Source organism: Callorhinchus milii, unplaced genomic scaffold, assembly GCF_018977255.1.
Source record: "Callorhinchus milii isolate IMCB2004 unplaced genomic scaffold, IMCB_Cmil_1.0 Scaffold12, whole genome shotgun sequence".
Lineage (NCBI taxonomy): Eukaryota > Metazoa > Chordata > Chondrichthyes > Chimaeriformes > Callorhinchidae > Callorhinchus > Callorhinchus milii.
Window position 1 is genome coordinate 9024 of NW_024704753.1, and position 25081 is coordinate 34104.

At 42.7% G+C, this 25081-nt stretch overlaps 1 protein-coding gene across 1 annotated transcript; it reads right to left on the reverse strand.

Moving 5' to 3' along the window:
- Positions 1 to 14642: 14642 nt before the first annotated feature.
- Positions 14643 to 19200, reverse strand: LOC103188757 (zinc finger protein 180-like). The gene is given in 3 exon segments (XM_007908845.2): positions 14643 to 15113; positions 15116 to 15856; positions 18945 to 19200. Coding segments are annotated over 2 exon segments (1011 nt in total). The 5' UTR covers positions 15830 to 15856; positions 18945 to 19200; the 3' UTR covers positions 14643 to 14816.
- Between the last annotated feature and the right edge of the window lie 5881 nt (positions 19201 to 25081).

Genomic DNA, 25081 nt, shown 5'->3' on the forward strand with positions numbered 1-25081 from the left:
TATGGGAGTGAGTTCCGCATAGTGCTGCTCTGTGTCTGAAGAAGTTCCTTCTAAATTCTCATTTCATTCCTCCAGTCACTATCTTATACTCGTATTTCTATGTGAAGTCTCAGTCAGAAATAGGAACTACCTATTTGAGCTGTGACACCATGTTGTATTGGTGTCACTTGTGGAAATGTAATCAGTCCTGCAGCTCAGGTGGGGAGTCCTGTAGCTCAGTGGTTAGAGCACTCGCTTTGCAAGAGGGAGACCTGAGTTCAATTCCTGGCAGGGTTAAACCTTGGGCAAGTTTCCTTACTCCACACAGAGCCTAATAATAGTTTTTCCAAAACCAAAAACAAAAATAAATTGGCCATTTTTAATCTACGACTGTTTGTGGGACATAGCTGTGCACAATTGGCTGCCGCGTTCGCCCAGAAATATCCAGTTAATTCACTTTGCAGTGTGTTCTGTGAAGCGCTTTGGGAAGTCCTCCCGATGTGAAAAGCACTATATCAAAATGCAAGGATTATTAAATATTATGTAAATCAATCTGTATTATCTGCTTCAATTACTACTTATGGGAGTGAGTTCCGCATAGTGCTGACCTCTGTCTGAAGAAGTTCCTTCTAAATTCTCATTTCAATCCTCCAGTCACTATCTTATACTCGTATTTCTGTGAAGTCTGTCAGAAATAGGAACTACCAATTTGAGCTGTGACACCATGTTGTATTGGTGTCACTTGTGGCATTGCTTCTCTCTATTATACTTTCTCTCTTTCACAAAATTTCTCCTTTCTAACACAATTTCTCCCTCTATCGGAATCTTTCTCTATCACACTCTCTTTCTATTGCAATCTTTGCCCTCTCTATCACTCTTTCTATCAGAATATTTCTCCTGTTACAACTTTTTCCCTCTTTCGCCTCTGTATATTACAATCTTTCCCCTCTTTATCACACCCTCTATTCCAATCTTTCTAACACACTTTCTCTCTATCGTATTCTTTCTCTTCTATTGCAATCTTTCTCCTCTCTATCACTTTCCCTCTCTATTCCAAACTTTCTCTTCCCTATCACACTTTCTCTCTATTTTAATCTCTCCTCTCTATCGCTCTTTCTATCAGAATCTTTCTCCTCTATCACACTTTTTATGTATTGCAATCATTCTCCTCTATCACTTTCTCTCTCTATCATTGTCCTTCTCTCGCTCAATTTTCTCCTCTCTCACATTACTTCTTTATCACAATATTTCTCATTCTTTCTAACACACTTTCTCTCTTTCAGAATCGTTCTCTTTCTCTCTATCACACTTTCTCTCTTGTGCAATCTTTCTCCTCTCTATCACACTTTCTATCAGAATCTTTCTCCTCTCTTTTACAACCTTTTCTGTCTCTGTCACACTCTCTCAATCAGAATATTTCTCCTCTATCACTCAGAATATTTCTCCTCTCTATCACACTTTGTCTCTGTTGCAATCTTTCTCCTCTATTCCAATCCTCCTAACACGCACTCTCGCCCAATTTTCCTCTTGTCTCTCATATTTCTTCTTTAGCGCAATTTTTCTGCTTCTCTCTATTATACTCTCTTTCTCTATTGTAAACTTTCTCCTCTCTATCATACTTTGTCTCTCTTAATTCCAATCTTTCTAACACTTTCTCTCTCTATATCAGACTTTCTATCCGAATATTTCTCCTCTCTACCGCAATCTTTCACCACTCTAACACAGTTTTTCTATCACAACCTTCAATAATAATGATCCTTGCATTTGATATAGCGCTTTTCACGTCGGGAGGACGTCCCAAAGCACTTTACAGAACACACTGTGGAGTAAGTGAACTTGGTCTCTCATTTGCAAAGCAGGTGCTCTAACCACTGAGCTACAGGACTCTAGTAACCAACCCTGACACCAACTGACTCGAACTACACTGAACCTGCCCTGACAAGCTAACTCAATCACACTCTCAACCAATCATAGCATAAACTGACTCAACAACACTAAACCAGTCTGAACAGAACCTGACTCGTGGCAGCCACACTGACCCAGACCCGGCAGTGACTGACTCTCGGCAGCTACACATTGCCGGTCACGAGTAAACCAGCCGTGCAAACTGCTCCGACCCAGCCCTGGCAGCGAGTGACCCGAGGCAACTGCACTGAGCCAGGCCTGAAAGACTCTAAACCTCAACAACTGCACTTGACCGGCCTCGACACAGTCACTGAATCTACACCTGTCCTGAACCAACTTGCACACAAACTGATGCTCCACAACCAGCCCCGACACAAACCAACTCTCAGCCACTAAACCCAACCAACCTTGACAGACACTGGCTCAATAAACTAAACTTCACACAAAGACTATATTACCCAACGACACACACATTCTCTGATCTCAGATCAAACTCTTGTAATAGAAGTTATCAAATCAAACCTTACACCAACTACAGTGTTGGACTTCAACCTCTGCGATTTATACAATCTGTACCAATTAATTCTACCCTCAACCCAAACTATCACCTCACCATGTTAACTCAGCAACATCTCCCCATCTTGTCCCTCTCAAACCCCAGTCTTTGATACTAACAACTTCTAGTCTCAACCTCCAGTGTGAACCAGAGTTTGGCTCATATGTGGTTGGATGTCAGACATCCTGCATGAAGTCCACATAATGTTACCAAACCTCTGGAGTGTGGAAGAGTGCAAGAGATAAAGAGATACAATCTTTGCCATCATCACAGGGTTCCCACTAGCACAGACTTGCCTTACTTATTCTCCACGAGTCTCAAGAAGCTAAAGAGAAATAGGGCATGAGCTTCAGTTGTCACCCTAAGCTTTCCAGGAATTTTCACTTTCCATAGAGTCCAATGTAGTGCAACACGTCTAAGTTCGACTCAGCTATAAACTAAAAGGCCCTTTACCTACATTGAACCAGTCTCAACACTAACCAATTCATGATCTACACTGAACCTGCCCAGACACAAAACAACTCAACACTGAACCAATCTCAGGATAAAATGCATTAATAATACAATTCTCTGACATGGATTAACTCCACAACTGCCCTGAACCAACCTCAACAGACACTGACTCCACACCTTGTCACAGTATCTTATCACTGGGTGAGAATTACACAATGTTTAAGTGCACTCTGAAAGAGCGATCCTTCTCTTCACAATTTTGCAGGTTGTGAGGCAGTAACCAATAGAGTAACATTATCCCAAACCTCTTACAAGTTCCTGAAATTTAGAGTTTGCATAATTAGTAATGTTAGAGTCAAGTGTCAGTGAAAACTCCAAACCTCAACAATTCTGGTTCATCTCCACCTCCTCCCTTTTATACCTCAAATGTGCCAAAGACACTTTTTTACCCAATCAATCCTGAGCACCTGGGACCCCTCTCTATGATCACAAACATTCACCTTATTTTGATTAGCCCTTTACTACCTCACAACCTGCACTGAACCAACTTGGACACAAACTAATGATGGACAAGTGCTCCAAACCATCTGTCGCATAAACTGATGCTCAACCAGTAAACTGAACCTACCTGGACAGACACTGGCTCTGGGCAAACAAAACCAACCTTCACACAGCTATTCGAGATTACCCAAAACCAAGCAAATTCACTGTCTAATCCGAAGATTAAACAGGTACCATCAAATCTAATTTTGCACCATCTAACAAAAGTATGTATCTTCAATCTCTGATATTCCTACAATCTGTGTGGATGAATTAAACCCTCAACCCAAACTGAGCTTAACACATTAATCCAGCAAGATCTCCTCCATCCTGTCCCTCTCAAACCCCAGTCTCTTTTATTAACAACTTCTAATCTCAACCTCCAGTGCGAACCAGAGTTAAGACTCATATGTTTGGATGTCAGACATCCTGCATGAAGTCCACACAGTGTTGGCAAACCTCTGGAGTGTAGAATGGTGCAGGAAAGAACAATATACAACCTTTGCTGTCATTACAGGGTTTCCACTAGCACAGACTTAACTTACTTACCCTCCTTGAATCCCAAGGTGCTAGAGAGAGAAACAGGGCGTTGGTTTCAGTCGACAGTTTTTGGTTCTCATTAGTACAGACTTGGCTTCTGGTGACAATAATAATAACCTTGTATTTGATATAGCACTTGTCATGTCTGATGTCTCAAAGCACTTCACAGAACGGACCATAAAGCAAATGGACTATTTATTTGTGGGCGAAACGCAGCAGCCAATTGCACAGAGCAGCATCCCACAATCAGTCGTGGATTGAAAATATCCAATTTATTATTGTTTTGTTTTTTGGAGCAATTATTATTAGGCTTGTGGAAACTTATCCAAGATTTCACCCTGCCTAGAATTGAACCCAGGTGTCTCACTTGCAAGGCGAGCGCTCTAACCAGTGAACTACAGGATTCCACCGAGCAACTGAGCTCAGCCCATTAATCACTTACATCTCCCATGGTTTTCAGCTGCATCTCATCTCCAAACGATTCCTAGTTGGACATCTTTGACCAAAATCTAGATGATGATTTAAAGACTAACACTGCAAAATAATAATTCTACATAACAATTCTGTCATCGCCATCTCTGAGACGAGTTAGACAATAAAAAGAAAAGCTGGACTGTTCAAGAGTTGTTTACAATCTCCATTAAATAGATGGATGGCAACAAGGTCTTTAAAGTTCAAAGGTTAGAAAACAAAAAGTGATAAATAATTGAGTTTCTCCAGAAAGATAAACAGTTTAAGAAAATAAACAAAAATGTGAACAAAAACACCATTGGGCACATTGGCAAGTGAGGAGAGTTACCCCAATAAGTGTCTGTGACAAATACACATAGTATAAAAATAAAACAAGTTAAAAACACAAATTCAGCTTAAAGCATATGATGTAGTAGCCATTATAGAGACCTGGCTACAAGCCAGAAATTACTGGAAGCTAAATATTCCAGGCTGTAAGATCTTCAGAAAGGATAAGGAAATTGGGAAAAGCAATATGGATAATACTGAAGTACACTAGTAGATAGAAAAGACTTTAGTAAAGGTGATCAGGCTGTAGAAACACTATGGGTAGAATTAAAGAACAGCAAAGGAGGGAAGACTCTGATGGGAGTTGTCTACAGACTCTAGAGAGAAACATAACCAATTGTTTTTGAGACAAATTACACAATAAAAGGAGAAGCCAAACTGGCCAAGAGTTGCTTACAATTTATATGAAGAGCAGGTGGACAGTGCAAATGTCTCTGAAGCTCACAGGGCTGACAACACCCAAGGTTTGAACAACTTCCCTTCACAAACATTACTGACAATTTACAGCCCACCAGAAAGTTCCCACAAATACAGACTTACTTGATATAGTCCATAGAAAGACCAGCCTGAGCCAAGCGCCACCACACACAAACTGACCATTTCACTGCTCTGAAACACAAACCTCCAGCAACTCATCTGCTCTCTCTGAGTTGATGAGGTGACTCCTTCCTCCAATTGTTTGACTGAGCTCAGCCTTCGAGTTAAATACCCAAAGGTTCAGGTTTTGACATGTGGCCAATGAGCGAATCACATTCCTCACGAGGTCCAGTTGAAGGTCCTCCCTTCACAGCTGGAAACAGTCAGTATCATCACATGGGCTATTGGCTATTGGATGGTTCAGAGAATTCACAGGTTTTATATTCATTACTTTAGAGCATTTACCCTTTTCTAGAATTTCCTATTAAATGCTCCATCAAACACAACATCAAATCAGATTACGAACACTAAAAGGTGTGAGAAAGAAGGAGAACGATTGCAATAGAGAGAAGGTGTAATAGACAGAGAGTGTGATGGACAAAAGGAGAAAGGTTGTGATAGAGAGATAGTGTGTTAGAAAGATTGGAATAGAGAGAGAAAGTGTGAAAGAGAGAAGCAGAAACTTTGCGATAGAGAGAGAAAGTGTGTTAGAAAGATTGGAATAGAGAGAGACAAAGTATCATAGAGAGGAGAATGATTGCAATAGAGAGAAAGTGATAGAGAGAAGAACGATTCTGTTAGGAGAAAGTGTAATAGAGAGGAGAGAGATGGCAGTAGAGAGAAAGTCTGATAGAGAAAATGTGATTGAGAAGGAAAAAGTTTGTGACAGAGAGAAAGTGTGATAGAGAGGAGAAAGATTGTAGTCAAAAGGAGAAAAATTGAAATAGAGAGAAAGTGCGGTAAGGAGAAAGATTCTGATAGAGAGAAAGAGTGATAGACAGGGAAAAGGTTGTAATAGAGAGAGCAAGTGTGATAGAGAGAAAGTGTGTTAGAAAGAAGGAGAAAGATTCGAATAGAGAGAGACAAAGTACGATAGAGAGCAGAAAGATTGCATTAGACAGTGCGATAGAAAAAAATAATTGTGATAGAGGGAGAGAAAGTGTGAAAGGGAAAATGAGAAAGGTTGCAACAGATACAGGGCAATTGTGACAGAGAGAAGGAAACAGTTTGCAAAAAAAAGGAAATGTGAGAGAGGAGGAAAATCGGGATACAGAAGGAGAAAGATTTTGCGATAGAAAGTGTGAAAGAGAGAAGGAAAAAGATTGCAATAGAAAGTGTGACACAGAAGGAGAAAGATTGCAATAGAGAGAAAATGTGATAGAGAAATAGAACGAATTCGATTGAGAGAGAAATTGTGTCAGAAAGGAGAAAGATTGTGGTAGAGAGAGAGAAAGTATAATGGAGAGAAGCAGAAAAATTGCAATAAAGAAGAAATGTGAGAGAGAGGAGGAAAATTGGGCGACAGAAGGAGAGCGATAGAGAGAGAAAGTGTGTTAGAAGGATTGGAATAGAGAGAGACAGTGTGATATAGATAAGATTGCAATAGAGAAGAGTGTGATAGAGAGCAGAAAGATTGCAATAGAGAGCAACTGTGACAGAGACGAGAAAGATTGCAATAAAGACAAAGTGTGATAAGTAGAGAAAGTGTGTTAGAAAGGAGAAACATTGCAATGCAGAGAGAGAAAGTGTGAAAGAGGGGAGAAAGATCGCGATAGAGAGAAAGTGTGATAGAGAGGGAAAAGGTTGTAATAGAGAGGACAAAGATTCTGATAGAGAGGACAGTGATTGCAATAGACAGGAACAGTGATAGAGGGGAGAAAGATTGTAATAGAGAGTGTGGTAAGGAGAAAGATTCTGATAGAGAGAAAAGGTTGTAATAGAGAGAGCAAGTGTGATAGAGAGAAAGCGTGTTAGAAAGAAGGAGAAACATTGCGATGGTGAGAATGAGAAATATTGTGATAGACAGAAAGTGAGACAGAGACGGAAAAGGTTGTAATAGAGAGAAGGTGAAAGATTCTGATAGGAGTGAGAGAGAGGACAACGTTTGTAATAAACAGAGACAAAGTATAATGGAGAGAAGGAGAAAGATTGCATTAGAGAGTAAAAGTGTGATAGAGAGGAGAAAGATTGTGATAGAGAAAAGGAGAAAGATTGCGATAGAGAGAAAGTGTGATAGAGAGCAGAGAGATAGTAATAGAGTGAAAGTGATAGAGAGGAGAAAGATTGCAATAGAGGGAAAGAAAGATTGTAACAGAATAAGTGTAAGAGAGAGAAAGATACTGATAGAGAGAAAGTGTGACAGAGACGGAAAAGGTTGTAATGGAGAGGAGAAAGATTCTGATACAAAGAGTGACAGAGAGGGCAAAGATTGTAATAGAGAAAGTGTGATAGAGAAGAGAAAGATTGCAATAGAGAGGAGAAAGAATGCGATAGAGAAGGAGAAAGATTGCAATAGAGAGAAACTGTGATTGAGAGAAGGAGAAAAATTGCAATAGAGACAAAGTGTTATAGTGAGAAGGGGAAAGATTCTGATAGAGAGAGATAGAGAGGGAAAAGTTTGTGATAATGTGTGATGGAGAGGAGAAATATTCTGATAGAAAGTGTGACAGATGCAAAAGTTTGTAATAGAGAGGAGAAAGATTCTGATAGAAAGAATGATAGAGAAGAGATTAAAATAGGGAGAAAGTTTGGAATAGAGAGGGGAAGTGTGAAAGGGGGAAGAAAGATTGTGATAGGGAGAAAGTGTGATAGAGAGGAGAAAGAATACGATAGAGAGAAAGTGTGTTAGATTGGAATAAAGAGAGAGTTTGCAATAGAGAGAGTGCGGTAAGGAGAAAGATTCTGATAGAGGGAAAAGCTTGTAATAGAGAGAACAAGTGTGAGAGAGAAAGTGTGACATAGATGGAAAAGGTTGTAATAGAAAGAGAAAATGAGAGAGAAAGAGAACGATTCTGATAGAGAGAGAAACTGTGTTAGAAAGAAGTAGAAATATTGTGACAGAGAGAGAAAGTATAATAGAGAGAAGCAGAAAAATTGTGATAAAGAAGAAATGAGAGAGAGGAGGAAAATTGGGTGACAGAAGGAGAGCGATAGAGAGAGAGTGTGTTAGAAGAATTGGAATAGAGAGAGACAAAGTGTGATAGAGAGGAGAAAGATTTTGATAGAAAGTGATAGAGAGGGAAAAGTTTGTAATAGAGAGAGAAAGTGTGACAGAGACGGAAAAGGTTGTAATAAAGAGGAGAAAGATTCTGATAGAAAGAGTGATAGAGAGGAGAGAGATGAAAATAGAGAGAAAGTGTGACAGAAGAGAAAGTTTTGAATAGCGGGAACGTGTGAAAGAGAGAAGAAAGTTTGTGATCGAGAGGAGAAAGATTGCAACAGACAGAGAGTGCGATAGAGAGAAGGAGAAAGATTGCAATAGAATGAGAGTGTGATAGAGAGGAGAAAGATTGCAATACAGAGAAAGTCTGATAGAGAGAAGGAGAAAGATTGCAATAGAGAGAGAGTCTGATTGAGAAGGAGAAAGATTGTAACACAGAAAGTGTGAGAGAGGAGAAAGATTGCAATAGAGAGGAGAAAGATTCTGATAGAGAGGTGTGATAGAGAGGGAAAAGGTTGTAATAGTATATTATACTTTCTGTCTCTGAAAAGGGTATGATAGAGAGAGTGTGTTAGAAAGAAGGAGAAACATTGCGATGGCGAGAAGTATTGTGATAGACAGAAAGTGCGACAGAGACGGAAAAGTTTGTAATAGAGAGAAGGTGAAAGATTCTGATAGGAGTGAGAGAGGGCAATGTTTTTAATAGAGAGAGACAAAGTATGATGGAGAGAGGGGAAAAGATTGTATTAGAGTGAAAGTGTGATAGAGAAAAGGAGAAAGATTGCACAAGAGAGAAAGTGTGATAGAGAGAAGATTGCGATAGAGAGGAGAAAGATTGGGATAGATAGAAAGTGTGATAGAGATAGAAAAGGTTGTAATAGAGAGGAGAAACATTATGATAGAAAGAGTGATATAGGGCAAAGATTTAATAGAGAGAGAACGTGTGATTGAGAGAAGGAGAAAGATTCTGATGGAGAGAGAAAGTGTATTCGAAAGAAGGATAAACATTTTAATAGAGAGACAACGTACGATAGAGAGGATAAAGATTGCAATAGAGAGAAAGTTTGATAGAGAGATGGAGAGAAATTCTGATAGAGAAAGTGTGTTAGAAAGAAGGAAAAAGACTGTCATAGAAAAAGACAAACTGTGAAAGAGAGAAGGAAAAAGATTGTGTTAGAGAGAAAGTGTGATTGAGAGACAAAGTATGATGGAGAGAAGGAGAAAGATTACAAGACGAGAAAGAATGCGATAAAGTGTTAGAAAGATTGGAATAGAGAGAGAGAAAGTGTGATAGAGAGGAGAAAGATTGCAATAGAGAGAAAGTTTAATAGAGAGGAGAAAGATAGTGACAGAGAGGGAAAAGTTTGTAAGAGAGAGAGAAAGTGTGACAGAAAAGAGGAGAATGATTGTAATAGAGAGAGTGTGATAGGGAGAACCATGGTCAAGAGTGGTCCCAATCTACACCAAACAGATGGATGGGGACAAGGTCTCCAAAGTTCATTGACGTATGGAAATCCGCTCTCATGTGGTACGAACGAACATTAGCCCAACGTTCAAGATCAACACAAACCTGCACTGGTCCCAGGACAACAACAACATTACATTTATAGAGTGCCTTTCACGTCGAGAGGACGTCCACTCACAACCTCTGACTCAAGTGGAAACAGCAAACTGAGGACAGAGAAGAGCGAAGAGTAGAAAACAAAAAGTGATAAATAACTCAATTTCTCCAGAAAGAGAAATGTTTTTTAGGAAATAAACAAAAAAAATGACAAAACACCATTGGGCCATATGGGCAAATGAGGACAGTTATCTTAAGTGTCTGTCCACAAATACATACCATAAAAAATACAACATGTTAGAAACACAAATTCAGCATAAAGGGTCTGATGTAGTAGTCATTACAGAGACCTGGCTACAAGCCACAAATTACTGGGAGCTTAATGTTCCAGGCTGTAAGATCTGTGGAAAGAACAGGAAAATTGGGAAAGGAGGGGAACAATATGGATAACACTGAAGTACAGCAGTAGATTGAAAGAACAGGTGATCAGACCATAGAAACACTATGGGTAGAATTAAGGAACAGCAAAGGAGGGAAGACTCTGGTGGGAGTTGTCTACAGACTCCAGATAGAAACAAAGTAGCAATTTTTTGAGACAAATTACACAATAAAAGGAGAAGCCAAACTGGCCAAGAGTTGCTCACAATTGACATGGAGAGCAGGTGGACAGTGGTAATGTCTCTGAAGCTCACAGAACTGACAACACCCAAGGTTTGGACAACTTCCCTTCACAAACATTACTGACAATTTACAGCCCACCAGAAGGTTCTCACAAATACAGACTTACCTGATATGGTCCATAGAGAGACCAGCCTGAGCCAAACTCCACCACACACAAACTGACCATTTCACTGCTCTGAACCTCCAGCAACTCATCCGCACTCTCTAAGCTGATGAGGTGACTCCTTCCTCCAATGGTTTGATTGAGCTCAGCCTCTGGGTTAAATACCCAAAGGTTCAGGTTTGACATGTGGCCAATGAGCGAATCACATTCCTCACGAGGTCGAGTTGAAGGGAACTTCCTCCCTTCACAGCTGCAAACAGTCAGCATCATCACATGGGCTGTTGGCTATTGGATGGTTCAGAGATGGTTCACAGGATTTATATTCATTACTTTAGAGCATTCACACTTTCCTAGAATTTCCTATTGAATGCTTCAGAGACACCATCAAACACACCATCAAATCAGATCACAAACACAAATAGGTGTGAGAGAGGCGAAAGATTGCAATAGAGAGAAGGTGTGATAGAGAGGAGAAAGTTTGTGATAGAGAAAAGGAGAGAAATTGTGACAGGCGAAAGATTGTGATCGAGAGGAGAAATATTCTGACAGAAAGTGTGATAGAGAGAAGGAGAACGATTGTAATAAAGAGAGAAAGTGTGAGAGGAGAAATATTGCGATAGAGAGAGGAGCCTCTGGAGCTCTTGCAGCCGCTGGAGCTCTTGCAGCCCTTGGAGCCGCTGGAGCTCTTGCAGCTCTTGGAGTTCTTGGAGCTGCTGGAGCTCCTGGAGCCCTTGGAGCTCTTGCAGCCCCTGGAGCTCCCGGAGTCCCAGCAGTTCCTGGAGCTCCCGGAGCCCTTGCAGCCCCTGGAGCTCTTGGCCAATGAGTGAATCACATTCCTCACACATTCCAGTTGAAGGGAACAGTCAGTTTCATCACATGGGCTGTTGGCTATTGGATGGTTCAGAGAATTCACAAGGTGTATATTCATTACTTTACAGGATTCACACTTTCCTAGAATTTCCTATTCAATGCTCCAGAGACACCATCAGATACACCATCAAATCAGATCACAAACACTAACAGGTGTGAGAGAGGAGAAAGATTGCAATGGAGAGGTGTGATAAAAGATTGCGATAGAGAGAGAAAGTGTGTTAGAAAGATTGGAATGGAGGGAGACAAAGTATGATAGAGAGGAGAAAGATTGCAATAGAGAAAGTGATAGAGAGGAGAAATATCAAAGAGTGATAGAAAGGAGAGAGATTGCGACAGAAAGTGTGATAGAGAGAAAGTGTGATAGAGAGAAACAACAAGATTTCATTTATAGAGCGCCTTTCACGTCGGGAGGATATCCCAATGCGCTGGACAGTTGGGTCGGGACCCAAGCAGGTGGGAAATGGTCAGAGTGAGGGGAGGGAAGGGAAGGAGCGAGGAGGGGGTAGAGAGTCGAGAGGGGAGCTGAAGGCACGGTCGAAGAGAAAGGTCTTGAGACCGGCCTTGAAGCAGGAAAGGGAGGAAGCAAGGCAAAGGCACTGGGGGATGGAGTTCCAGAGCCTAGAGGCTGAGAGGCTGAAGGCCTGGCCACTGATAGCAGGGCGGTTAGGGTGGGGGATGTGGAGCAGACCGGAGCCAGAGGAACGGAGAGTACGAGCAGGTAAGTAGGGGGATAGTAGGTCGGAGAGGTAGGAGGGAGCGAGGCCGTGAATGGCCTTGTAGGTGAGGATGAGGATCTTGAATTCGATCCTCTGGGGGATGGGGAGCCAGTGGAGGCGAGCAAGGGTGGGAGTGATGTGGTCGCGAAGCCTGGTGCGGGACAGTACACGAGCTGTAGAGTTCTGACTCCTAAACCCTAATCCCAAACCCAACACCTAACCCCTACTCACAAACACTAACCCTACCCTGAAACCCAACATCTCAACCCCTAACCTGACCCATACCTCAACCCTAAACCCCAACCCTAATACCCCTGCCTGTAACCCAACCCTAAACCTAACCCCCAATGCCAACCCTAAACTCTAATCCCTAACACAGCTCCTACCGTTACCCCCAACCCTAAACCTACCCCACAACCCTACCCCCAACCTGAAGAAAATTTTCAAAGAAAATTTGATCAAAAGAAATTCAGCACATGGAATGCACAGGAACATGTGTAAAACTACCCCCAAAATTTAAAAAACTTAACCCTAACCCTAATTTTAATCACCCCTATTTGCTTAGCTGTTAAAAGACTTTTCTCTAGAAAAAAATGGCCATTCCTATCCTGTCTGTCCTGCAGTGACCACCCTTACAAGTTTGGGAATTGTCAGTTTCAACTTAAAAAAAAGCAGAAGATTTTATTTCAAATCAGGCTTTGATTCATTTCAGATGCATGCAATTAATTTTAGGAAAAAAAACAAATCTAGGAGATACATAACAAAAGTTCAAAATGCAACAAACAACAAGGGTGTGGTTCTCTGAGATGCTACCCCACGTGAAAGGATTTTTATCGCGAAGAAACGTGAATTTCTACCTGACATCGAAATCCCTGTACCCCACTTGCATACAAATGCGAGTTTTTGGAATGCAATAACAAATTTAAATTTATACTGCCCTTCATATCGGAAGAATGTCCCACAGTGCTGGGCAGTCTAGGATTTGCACCCAAGCTGGGAGCAGGGCCAAGGGTGAAAGATGGTCGAAGGTATGGTCAAAGAGGAAGGTATTGAGATGGACCTTGAAGGAGGAGAGGCGAAGGGCGGATTGGAGGAACTACAGTCTGGAGTTCCAGAGAGCAGGAGCACAAAAGCTGAAAGCTCACCCATCAATGGTGGGGTAGGCAGGGCGGAGGATGTAAAGCAGGATAGTGCCTGCTGAGAAGAGGGATCGTGTGGGTTGGTAAGGGTTTTAGGTCACAGAGGTAGGGTGGAGCAAGACCCTGGAGAAATTTAAAGGATAGGACAAAGATTTTGAAGTCGATCCTCTTGGGGAGCCAGTGAAGCCAGGTGAGAATGGGGGTGATTGGCTCCTAGAGCCTGGTGTGGGAGAGGACACGAGCTGCAGAGTTTTGGTTAGTCTGCAGTTTGTGAAGGGAAGAGTTGGGAAGTCCAACAAAGGGTGAGGTCATGGTGGAGGCGGACAATGTTGCAGATGAGGGGGTGAGCACAGAAGGAATGCAAAATTAAAATGGGAACAACATGTACATGTAAAATATGGTGCATAAAACAGTGAAAAATATATTTGTTTGGAAAATAAAATACACAATGGTGAAAGCAGAAACTGTTCTGAAATATCAAGCTTTCAGAGACAATAAGGCACGGCAGCAACAGCTTTCAAGTCAGGAATCAAAGTCCTTCAACACAGCATCATAATAGAGAGAATGTGCTGCAAAATAGAGGTTATAATAATAATAATCCATACATTTCGTACTTGTCATGTCGAGAGGATGTCCTAAAGAGCTTCACAGGATAGACTGTAAAGTGCAGTGATTGTGTTTTGTGGGACAACATATCCAATTATAATATTAATAATAATGCTTGCATTTGATATAGCGCATTATCGCATCTTCGAGACATCTCATGGTGCTTCCCAGGATTCACTGTAAAGTGTCGTGACTGTGTATTTCTGGGGGTGAAATTTTGCATTCAGCGATATCTTCATGAACAACCTTGAGACGAATGAACAATTTTATTTGATGGATTGTTGACCAGTTGAAATAAAGAGAAACTCCCTTCTTTTGGAAGCAGTTCAATTCTAGCTTTCAAAAGGGAATTGGATGTGCACTTAAAAAGGAAAAATACGCAGGACTATGGGGTAAAAGCGGGGGAATGAAACTAGTTAGTAGCTCTTTCAAAGAGCTGGCACAGGCACAGAGGGCCAAATGGCCTCCTTCTCTGCTGTAAGATACTATGATTCTTTTCCAATAGCACCACAGATGTCCTGAACACAGCAGAGACATTAAAATTTTACAAACAGTGACTTCCCCACAAACAGCTGTGAAACAAATGACTCATTTTATTTGAGAGATTGTCTGACAGCAACGTGGGAGATCTTTAACATCTGGCCTGAATGGGGCAAGGACATGGAGTGATGTCTAACATCTCATCCAAACTACAGCATCTCCGACAATACGGCGCTCGAACCTACAAGCTTCTGACCCAAAGGCAAGTGTGTGCAGCTGAATCGGGCTGACAGAGAAGCAAAGCCTGCATTAACTGGAAGTTGGTTTGCCTTTCGTGTGTGTACGACGGTGCAGTGCCAGGTTCCCTAGTCTGTTGAACCCCTTTTCGCACACGTCGCATGGGAATGATTTCTCTTTGCTGTGGGTGTGTCGGTGCCGGGCCAAGTTGCCGAGTCGGTTAAACCGTCGCTCGCACACGTCACAGCGGAACGGCCTCTCCCCGGTGTGTGTACGTTGGTGTACGGACAAGGCTCCAGCGGCGCCAAAACGCTTCTGGCAAACGTCACACTGGTATGGCCGCTCCCCGCTATGTGTACGTTGGTGCCGGGATAGTGTGCAGGGACGGTTAAAGCGCTTGTGGCAAACCAGGCACTGGAATGGTCTCTCACCGGAGTGCGTCCTGCGGTGCCGCGAGAGGGCACTGGCAGTGATGAAGCGTTTGCCACAGGCCTCACAGCGGAACGGCTTCTCCCCAGAGTGTGTGCGACCATGCACTGCCAGCTCCCCCGCTGTCTTGAAGCGTTTGCCACAAGCCTCACACCCGAACGGCCTCTCCCCGGAGTGCGTGCGCTGGTGCCGCAACAAGTCGCTTGATTTTCCGAATCGCTTGGCACAGCCTCACAGCTGAAGGGCTTCTCCCCAGAGTGTGTGAGTCGGTGCCGCGCCAGGTCCCCCGATTTGCCGAATCGCTTGGTGCAGGCGCCGCACTCATAGGGCTTGTCGCCGGCGTGGCTGCGATAGTGCAGGAGCAGGTCGGCCGCCGTGAGAAAGCGGCGCAGGCAGGCGGCACAGGCGAAGGGCCGGTCAGCACAGTGGGCTCGCTGGTGTCCCCGCAGGTGGCCAGAGCGGCTGAAGCCACGTCCACAGGAGCCACACTCGAACGGCCGCTCCCCGGTGTGCGCTCGCCGGTGCACATCGAGCTCCGAGGGGAAGCGGAAACCGCGGCCACAGGCCGAGCACCGGTACCGCGCCTGCGGCATAACACCCCCCACGGCCTCCCCACTCCCCCCGCACACCTGCCCTGCCTCTGTCTCCACATCCATCCCCGCAAACCGTCTGCCGAGCACCGTCTGCAAAGAGAGTGAAAATCAGCTCAACTAACAATGAATAAGTATGAGCTGCAAGAGAGTGAGTGTAACGGTGAGAGTGAGTGTGTGTCACTGTGTGTGTGTATGTGTATCACAGTGTGTGGGTGTGTCACAGTATGTGGGGAGGGGGCAAGGAGAGGTAGAGTTTTGGCTGAGAGCAGCTGTGAATGGCTGGAGGTGGGTGGACAAGAGGTGGTTTGAGATTTGATTTAAAATTGAATTCAGGAAGAAGGAAATGGGAAAGAGGAAGCGAGAGCACGAATGCAGGAAGCGACATCAACATCCCCAGTAGCTACTAATACACAAAATGTATTGAGTAAACTTAGCGAGATAGAGTGTGTAATGTGAACAAATAGTCTGCGGCGTTTACACGGACACGAGTCTCCCCACTCCTGCTCCTCACTCTCCTCTACCTCCTGTGTTCCCCTCTCCATTATGGGAACCTTTAGCTTTCTCTTAAAGGCTTCAACACAATTTGATTCCACCACTGGTTCATACAGTGAGTTCCACAATGTCGTTATCCTCTGCAGGAAGAGGTGCCTCCTAAATTCTCTTTCATATCGCCTCCCCACCCAACCCACACCCCCAGTCACTATCTTATACCTGGGTCCCCTGATTACAGACTTCCCAACTGGTGGCAACAGCCTGTTGATGTTAACCTTATTAAACCCTTTTATAATTTTGAACACCTCCATTCGCTCCCCTCTTAATACATCTCTTCTCTAGTGAAAAAAGGCACAACCTCTTCAGTCTGTCCTGCCAATAACCTTTGTGGAGTCCTGTAGCTCAGTGGTTAGAGTACTCGCTTTGCAAGCGAGAGACCTGAGTTCAATTCCAGGCAGAGGGCGAAACCTTGGGCAAGTTTCCTTACTCCACACAGAGCCTAATAATAATCCCTCCAAAACCAAAAACAATGATAAATTGGTTATTTTCAATCCACGACTGTTTGTGGGACATTGCTGTGCGCAATTGGCTGCCGCGTTCGCCCACAAATATACAGTCAATTCACTTTACAGTGTGTTCTGTGAAGCGCTTTGGGACGTCCTCCCGACGTGAAAAGCGCTATATCAAATGCAAGAATTATTATTATTATAGTAACCTGATCAACCTCATAAACCTTCGCTATTATATCGTTATAGTGTGGCCTGAACTCCAAATGTGATCTAACCAAGATTTTGTATAAATTCAACATCGACTCCTCACTTTTATAGTCTACCCATCTGGATATAAAGCCCTAAGCCCCATTGGTCGTTATACATCTGTCTATCTACTTTTAAAAGGTTGTGAATTTCAATGTCCAGGTCTGTTTGTGACTACTCCTACCATCTAGACCAGAACCAGCGGGAACCAAACATTTATATATATGTATAATGAACAGCAACGATCCTTACACATCACTTCTTACTTTTTTCCAGCCTGAGGTAATGTCCTTAACTGTTTGCTTTTGATTTTCTAACCATTCTTTTATCCACTCTGCTATTCCAGCCTCGATTTCTGACATTTGACCAAAAGTAAAATAATCCTTACATTGAAGCATTCTGAGACACTACCCTGCATAAAGAGCCCTAACCCCAACCCATAAATGCAAGTTGTTGTTGTACATTTGTAACAGCGCCTTTGATGTCGGAAAAGCTCTTCACAGGATATACTCTAAAATGTAGTGACTGTGTATTTTGTGGATGAAATGCAGCAGCCAATTTGCACAGAGCAGTGTCCCACAAACAGTAGTGGAGTGAGCGAACATTTTTCTCTGGGGAATCGTTACCATCATTCCGGGAGTGAGAATTCCCTTCTCATTTCAAATAACGCTATGGGATCTTTAATGTCCACCTGAACAGGTAGAGGGACATCGGTTTAACATCTCATCCAAAGGATGGCACCTCCAACCAGGCAGTGCTGCCCGCATGTGTATGTATCTCCTGAGTGTGTGTGTATCTGTGTGTGTGTGTATGTGTGTATCTGAGTATGTCTGTGCGTGTAAGTGTCTGTACCTCTCTGAGTGTGTCTGTATATGTACAGACACACTCAGAGAAAATATATAATCCTTGCATTTGGTATAGCGCTTTTCACGTCTTCTAGACGTCTCAAAGCGCTTCACAAAATATACTGTAAAGTGAATTGACTGTTTTTGTGGGCGAAATGCGGCACCCAATTGCGCACAACAGTGTCCCACAAACAGTCGTAGATCGAGTGACCAAATTATTATTGTATTTTTTGAAGGATTATTATTCCTGGAAAAGTGATCCACCAATCGACTAAAAAACAGGTTCCTATTTATTGCTAGGTAAACAGAGGGGTGTGGAGTAAGGAAACTTATCCAACATTTCACTCTGCCAGGAATCAAACCCAGGTCTCTCGCCTGCGCTGAACTACAGGACTCCACTTATTTATGTGCATTTGAGTATGTTATTTTGTGTGTGAGTATGTTATGTGTTTATATGTTATTTATGTGTGCTTGTTCATGTGTTTGATTATGTGTTATTTGTGTCCGTATATGTGTTATTTGAGTGTGTGTGTGTGTTATTTGTGAGTGTGCGTTATTTGTATGTGGAGTCCTGTAGCTCAGTGGTTAGAGCACTCACTTTGCAAGCAAGAGTCCTGGGTTCAATTTGGGCAAGTTTCCTTATTCCACACGCCTGATAATAATCCCTCCAAGACAAAACAATAATGAATCAGTTGCTTCAATCCACGACTGTTTGTGGGACGCTGCTGTGCACAATTGGCTGCCGCATTTCGCTCTCAAATATACAGTCAATTCACTTTACAGTCTATTCTGTGAAGCGCTTTGAGACTCTATAAGACGTGAAAAGTCCTATATCAAATACAAGGATTATTATTATTGTATGTGTTGTGTGTGTATGTGTGCACGTGTTGATTTTTTGTGCATATGTTCTTTTGTGTGTATGTGTTATTTTTGTGTGTGTGTTATTTGTGTGTGTGTTATTTGTATGTTTCTTATGTTAAGTGTGTGTTAGGTGTGTGTTATGTGTGTGTTATCCTCGGCCTAGTTCCCAGCAAGCGACTCCGGAATTAAGTGCATGTGTATAAAAAGCAGAGAGCGCTGTCTTACCTGACAATCACAGCGTTACACACAGAAGCTCTCCAGGGAATGCAGAGGGTAAACAGCCAGACTCGGTGCACAAAGTTTTCCCACCCGCAATCAGTCCTGGATAAATGGGAGACACACAGTGACTGGTGCAATGCAGCAGCTTTTAAAAAGGACTTTAAAATCTCTCAGATCGGCCACATTCCCACCAGGTCTTTGCAGAAATCACTCAGATGCGACTCACAAAGAAACCCTTTGGTTTCCTTCCTGTCCTGTCCTCCGCCCCAGAGCAGCAATTGGCTGCTGTACACTTGTCAATTCAGCTTCTGTGGAGTTGATTATTCTGGCATTATGTCTCTCCACCCCTTTCCCCTCCCCTCTTTACTGCCCTTCATTTCCCCTTACATTGATTGGATTCGGAGCACTGCTGATAACAGCATAGCCAGCCTGGCTTAGCTGGTTAGACTCCAGCAGTTACCCCAACGCATATTCTGGGGTCCCCAAGCCTTGGCTCTTGCCAACCCATGCCTAATACTTTCTGGAATTAGGTAAGCAGAATGTGGGGTTCAGGTGCGCATTCCAACAATCTTTCTCTGGGATTTCCATGTGTAAGTGGGATGCATCGAATTCTCAGTTTGGTTTGGAGTCTCTTAAGCACGATGATAGGTTTCAGTGTGTGTCAGACACCCAGCTGACAAAGAAAAAATCGCAAAATCTATTTGTGAGAAGCATTCAGCTGGACTGGTATAGAGGTCTGAGGGAGTAAATTTAGCAGAGTCCATCCCTCCAATCTCTCCCTAAAAATTCTCATGTATCATCCTTTCAAACCCACCAGCACTTTCCTCTCTGACATCTCTCCCCTCCTATCTTCCCTTAGCCTCTGTTCTGAACACCTCTTCACCTTGGGTGCCTCAGCCTCCATTTTACCCCTTCCTGCTCCACCTCTGCTGACTTCTCCCTTCTCTTCTCTCACAACCTTTCCCTCCATTAACTCCGCCATTCACATTTATGAAGATGAAGATGTTATCCCAAACCCCATCTACCTATTCAGATGGATGTTAAAGAGCTCCCTCAGTGCTATTCAAAAATAAAAAGGAGTTTCTCTTTCCCAGTGTCCTAGTCAACAATGAATAAAAATTGCTCATTCAGTACATGTCTATTTGCGGGGACTTCTCTGTAAACAAAACAGTCACTGCACTTTACAGTATATCCTCTGAAGCACTTTGGGAAGTCCTCCTGATATGAAAGGTGCGATATCAAATGCAAGGATTATTATTAATAAGACTAATAGGGGAGAAAAATAACAAAAAGCAGGGTCAAAGAGGAAGGTCTTGAGGCAGACAATAAAAGAGGCCAGGGAAGAGGAAAGTCACCGTGATTCTGGGATGGAATGTCAGAGACTGGGGGAGGGAGGATGAAAGACTCGCGGGCGATGGTGGGCAGGGCACGTGCCAGCTTCAGGGTCAACAGGGTTTGAGGAGGTCGCAAAAGTGGTGGGACAAGACACTGGAGGAGTTTAAAGATTAGGATGAGGATCTTGAAATTGAGCACAACTGCACAGCACTGGGGTCAATGCAGCAGTGATAGGGCAACACATGATTGAGTTCTTGGTCTTGACTTAGGAAATAAAATGGGGAAAGTGAGTAACATGAGGTTTGGGAGCATCCCAGAAACAGTGAACACATTATTAGGCTTCATATAAAATGTATTAATAATAATAATCCTTGCATTTGATATAGTGCCTCATCATGTCCTTGAGATATTTCAGAGCGCTTCACAGATATACTGTAAAATGTTTTTTGAATGTGTGTTTTGTGGGTGAAATTTAAAAGAGTGAACAGTTAAATACAAAGGTATCCAATTTGAAAACAGGAAATTTCAAAGTATTTTCAAAGCTGAGCTAAAGAGTATACAAACAAAATAAGCATATATTCTCTATTATTAAAGGGAGAACTATTAAAACTACAGTTTTTTGGGTGAGTGGAGAAATTAAAATAAAAATTCAATAAATGTAAAGATGTTAATACAACAGAAAATCTGTCTGTGTGTAGAAAATGGAAACAAAAAAGGAGATTCGAAAGGGAAAGAGGATAGACTGGCAAGGAACATGAAGAAAAAATACAAAAGGATTTTATAAACACAACAAAAGAAATCACAGAAAAGATAGGGACAAGTATAAGCGAAATGGAGAAATCTAATAGAAAATGAAAGTCTGGCAAAGAAACTTAAAGAGCAGAGAAATGTCAATGGGGATGTGCCTCAGGAGACCATCAGTCACAGCACTTGTGAAGACAGGCATCAGGTCCACATTGTCCTTTGACAATTTGTGGCCTAGAGAGTTGGTGGGGGGTAACAACCTACCTTCCCATTTAAGGAATATATTTCGGTCCAATTCACCTTTGTGGGGGATGAGTGGGGACAACCTCGCTCACCCCAAAACAACTTCTAAAAGAGAATTTAGAAGGAACTACTTCACCCAGGGCTCTCACTGGAGTTGAATTGGCTCCAAGGTGACCTGTTTGTCAACAGATGTTTGGCAACTTCTGGACAAAGTGATGAAGAGGAACGTTCGGGGAGATCTTTGTGAAATCTCAGATCACAAAGCCAAAGCTCAGAACAATACTAACAGAGATCCATGAAAAGGGAGAAATGCCTTTATTTAAAACCTATATATCGTATTTCCTAAAAAATAAGCACTTTTTTTTGGGGGGGGGGGGGGGGTCAGCCAGGTTTCTGACACATGTGGAAACCCATCACCGTGCTTAAGAGTTTCCAAACCAAACTGAGAATTCTATGCATCCCACCGATACGTTGAAATCCCAGAGATAGATTGCTAGCTGCCTCATTTCGCCCACAATATAAACAATCAATTTGCTTCACAGTATATTCTGTGAAGCGCTTTGGGATGTCTAGAACATGTAATACCACACTATATCAAATACAAGGATTATTATTATTATTTCCTGGTTATTTTAGAAGCTGTTTACAGAAATCTACATTTTAAAATCCCTTCTGGATTTCTTTAAACCTTTGATAACTCGTACTTTTTTCCTGACAGCAATGAATTCTTTCAACAAATCTGTCATGTTCTGAACTTCTACTGCTGTTACTGGTCGGTCACTGAGGGCAGGGATTTTTCCCTCTCAACTCCTGTTAACCCAGCAAGTAAAAGCCCTAACAGGTAGGGTGGTCCTAGCTGGACAAACTGTGGGAAGTTTGACGGTGCTCTGAATGCCAAGCTACCCTGTTTTAGTTGGTCAGACTCCGGCAGTTACCTCCAAGCAACAACAACAAAATGGATTCATATAGCAGAGAGGAGTGGAGGGCATGGAGAAAAGATAACCAAAGGCTCAGTTGAAAAGAAAGGTTGGGCCTTGAACAAGACAAGGGAAGAGGCAAGGCGGAGGGGGTCCAGATAGCAAAGTACACTTGGGTCACCAAGCACTGGCTCCCGTGAACCTGGATTTAATAATCTCTGAATTGCATAAGCAGGAGGAGTTCCTCTAAATTTGTGTACCATTCCAATACACAGTGATTCCTTTGTGTAGACATGGAATTCTCACTTCGGTATAGAAATACTTTTTTTGGTCACCTTGTGAAGGCTCAACCTGTTGCCAACCTGTGCCTAATACTTTTTGGAATTAGGCAAGCAGGATGCATCCCTCCAAGGAGAGAGTACGCATTCCATTCTATGTGTAGATTGAATGCATGGAACTGTCAGTTTTGTTTGGATATTTTTAAGCAAGGTGATGGGTTTCCACATGTCAGACACCCTACCGACCAAAACAAAACACACACTATCTCATACATTCACATTCTCACACACAGGGCAGTGCTGATAGCTGCTGCAAACAACAACAACAACTTGGATTTTTTTAAAACAACAACAACAATAGGAAGGATGTTGAGGCATTGGAAAGGGTGCAGAGGAGACTTACGAGGATGGTACCAGGAATGAGGGACCTTGATTATGAGGAAAGGCTAGAGAGGCTAGGATTATTCTCATTGGAGCAGAGAAGGTTACGAGTAGACCTAATCGAGGTCTTCAAAATCATGAAGGGATTTGATAGGTTAGAAAGGAAAAAATTGTTTCCACTGTTGGGTGTGTCGGTGACTCGAGGTCATAGATTTAAAAGAAGCAGAGGGGAGGTGAGAAGAATTTTTTTACGCAGCGAGTTGTTCGAATCTGGAACACATTGCCTGAAAGGGTGGTGGAGGCCAATTCGATAACTACTTTTAAAAAGCGGTGGACAGGTATTTGAAGAGAATGGGTTTGCAGGGTTATGGGGAAAGGGCTGGGGAGTGGGATTGACATTAATTGCTCTACTCAAAGAGCCGGCAAAAACTCGATGGGCCGAATGGCCTCTTTTTGTGCTGTATGATTCTATGAACTTGGATTTATATAGTGCCCTCCACGCCAGATGGCGTCTCAGAGCTTCACAGTAACGGATTCCGGGGCCGAGTCGGGGGGGGTGTGGGGGGGTGAAGGTGACCAAAGGCGCGGTCGAAAAGAAAGGTCTTCAAACCATACTCCTGGCTCAATAGTTAATTTCAAACATTGTGAAACCAACGCACATTTATTTCACTGCTTCAACCTGGCTGTGAGTTTAAGAAGTTGAGCGAATGGAAAAAGCACCCCATTTCTCAGCTCCTCTCTGAACTTCCTCTGGCTCACCACATAAATGCACGTGTTTGTGCCGCAGCTGAAAAGCTGAAGCATAACTCCCACTTCTTGTCTGATGAACAGAGGATCGTCCACAATATAATAATAGTAGTTTTGTGTGATTCGGCCATATATGCCATTGATAACGTAAGTCATCCAGAGCAGAATAAAACTGCCTGAAACAGCAAAGAGTAAAACAATGGACTTCCTGCGGCTCTCCATCTCCGGATCTTTACGGTTTCTGGCATCGTTGCCGGACCGGAGTCTCCTCCGGGCTCTGCCGCTCACCAGGATATACCTGACAGTCAGAGCATTGAGGAGCAGAATCAACAGAAACGGGAGCAAAGGATTCCAAATGTACAGAATGTAGGCATAGATTTTCCATCCTAGAACCGAGTTAAAGCTCTGAGTGTGGACACAGCCCCAGGAGACGTTGTTAATCATGTAGCGAGGCCCGAATATAAAATACTGCACGATGCTCTTCAGACAGTTGATGATAACGAAGATGCCGATCACCTTGGATGCGGTTTGGTTTGTACAAAATGTTGCTTTCAGCTTTTGGCAACAAATGGCTACGAAGCGATCGAATGTGAAAGCGACTGTGAACCACACAGAGCAATCGGTGGAGGCCGTGAAGAGGACGATATTGACACGGCAAACCGGGGTGATATTGAGCATTGTGGTGGCAAAGTAAAGGTACCCAATGCGGTAACATATCACATCAAATATCACCACCATTAGGTCACCTGCGGCCATGGCCACCAGGTAGCGAGTGATGCATTTGGAAAGACCGCAATTTCCACGGGACAATCTCACAATGGCCAATAGGTTTACTGAAGAGAAAGAGAGAGAATACAATAGCAATTACAATTGTAATGTTTAGATCCAGGTATATTAATATTGAGGAAGTCGCTGTGTGAATTATATGCAATACAACAACAACAACAAAATTACATTTATAGAGCGCCTTTCACATCGGGAGGACGTCCCGACAAGAATAAGAACTGGGCCGATGAATGAACAACTTGCTATGATATACTCATCACCAGAACAGGCTGGACTGAGCTGAATACATCATCCCTTATTATTATTCTCTTTTACAAGCTTCCTTTTACAAACATTTACAGAGTGGAAAATGGTTATTCAACCCAACCAGTCCCTGCCAGTGTTGATAATTTCTCATCTCCCCCATCCCCATTCTTTACTCTTTCTTATATTCCTCTAGTTCCCTCTCCCTTGTGTGAAAGTCTAGCTGTTGCTTTTAAATGCATCTACACCAGGGGCGGGCAATTATTTTGGCTGGCGGCCACTTCACGAGTTTTGCTAAGCTTCGGGGCCACACACTTAATATAGATGCAAATGCTTAATAATAGCTCAAAATCAAGTCTTATACTTGTACATGCATAAAATAAAGTCTATAAAATTGACATTCATTAAAATTAGGTTAAATAAAAACAACTCATTGAGCAGACATTTATTCGATATTTAATCATTTATT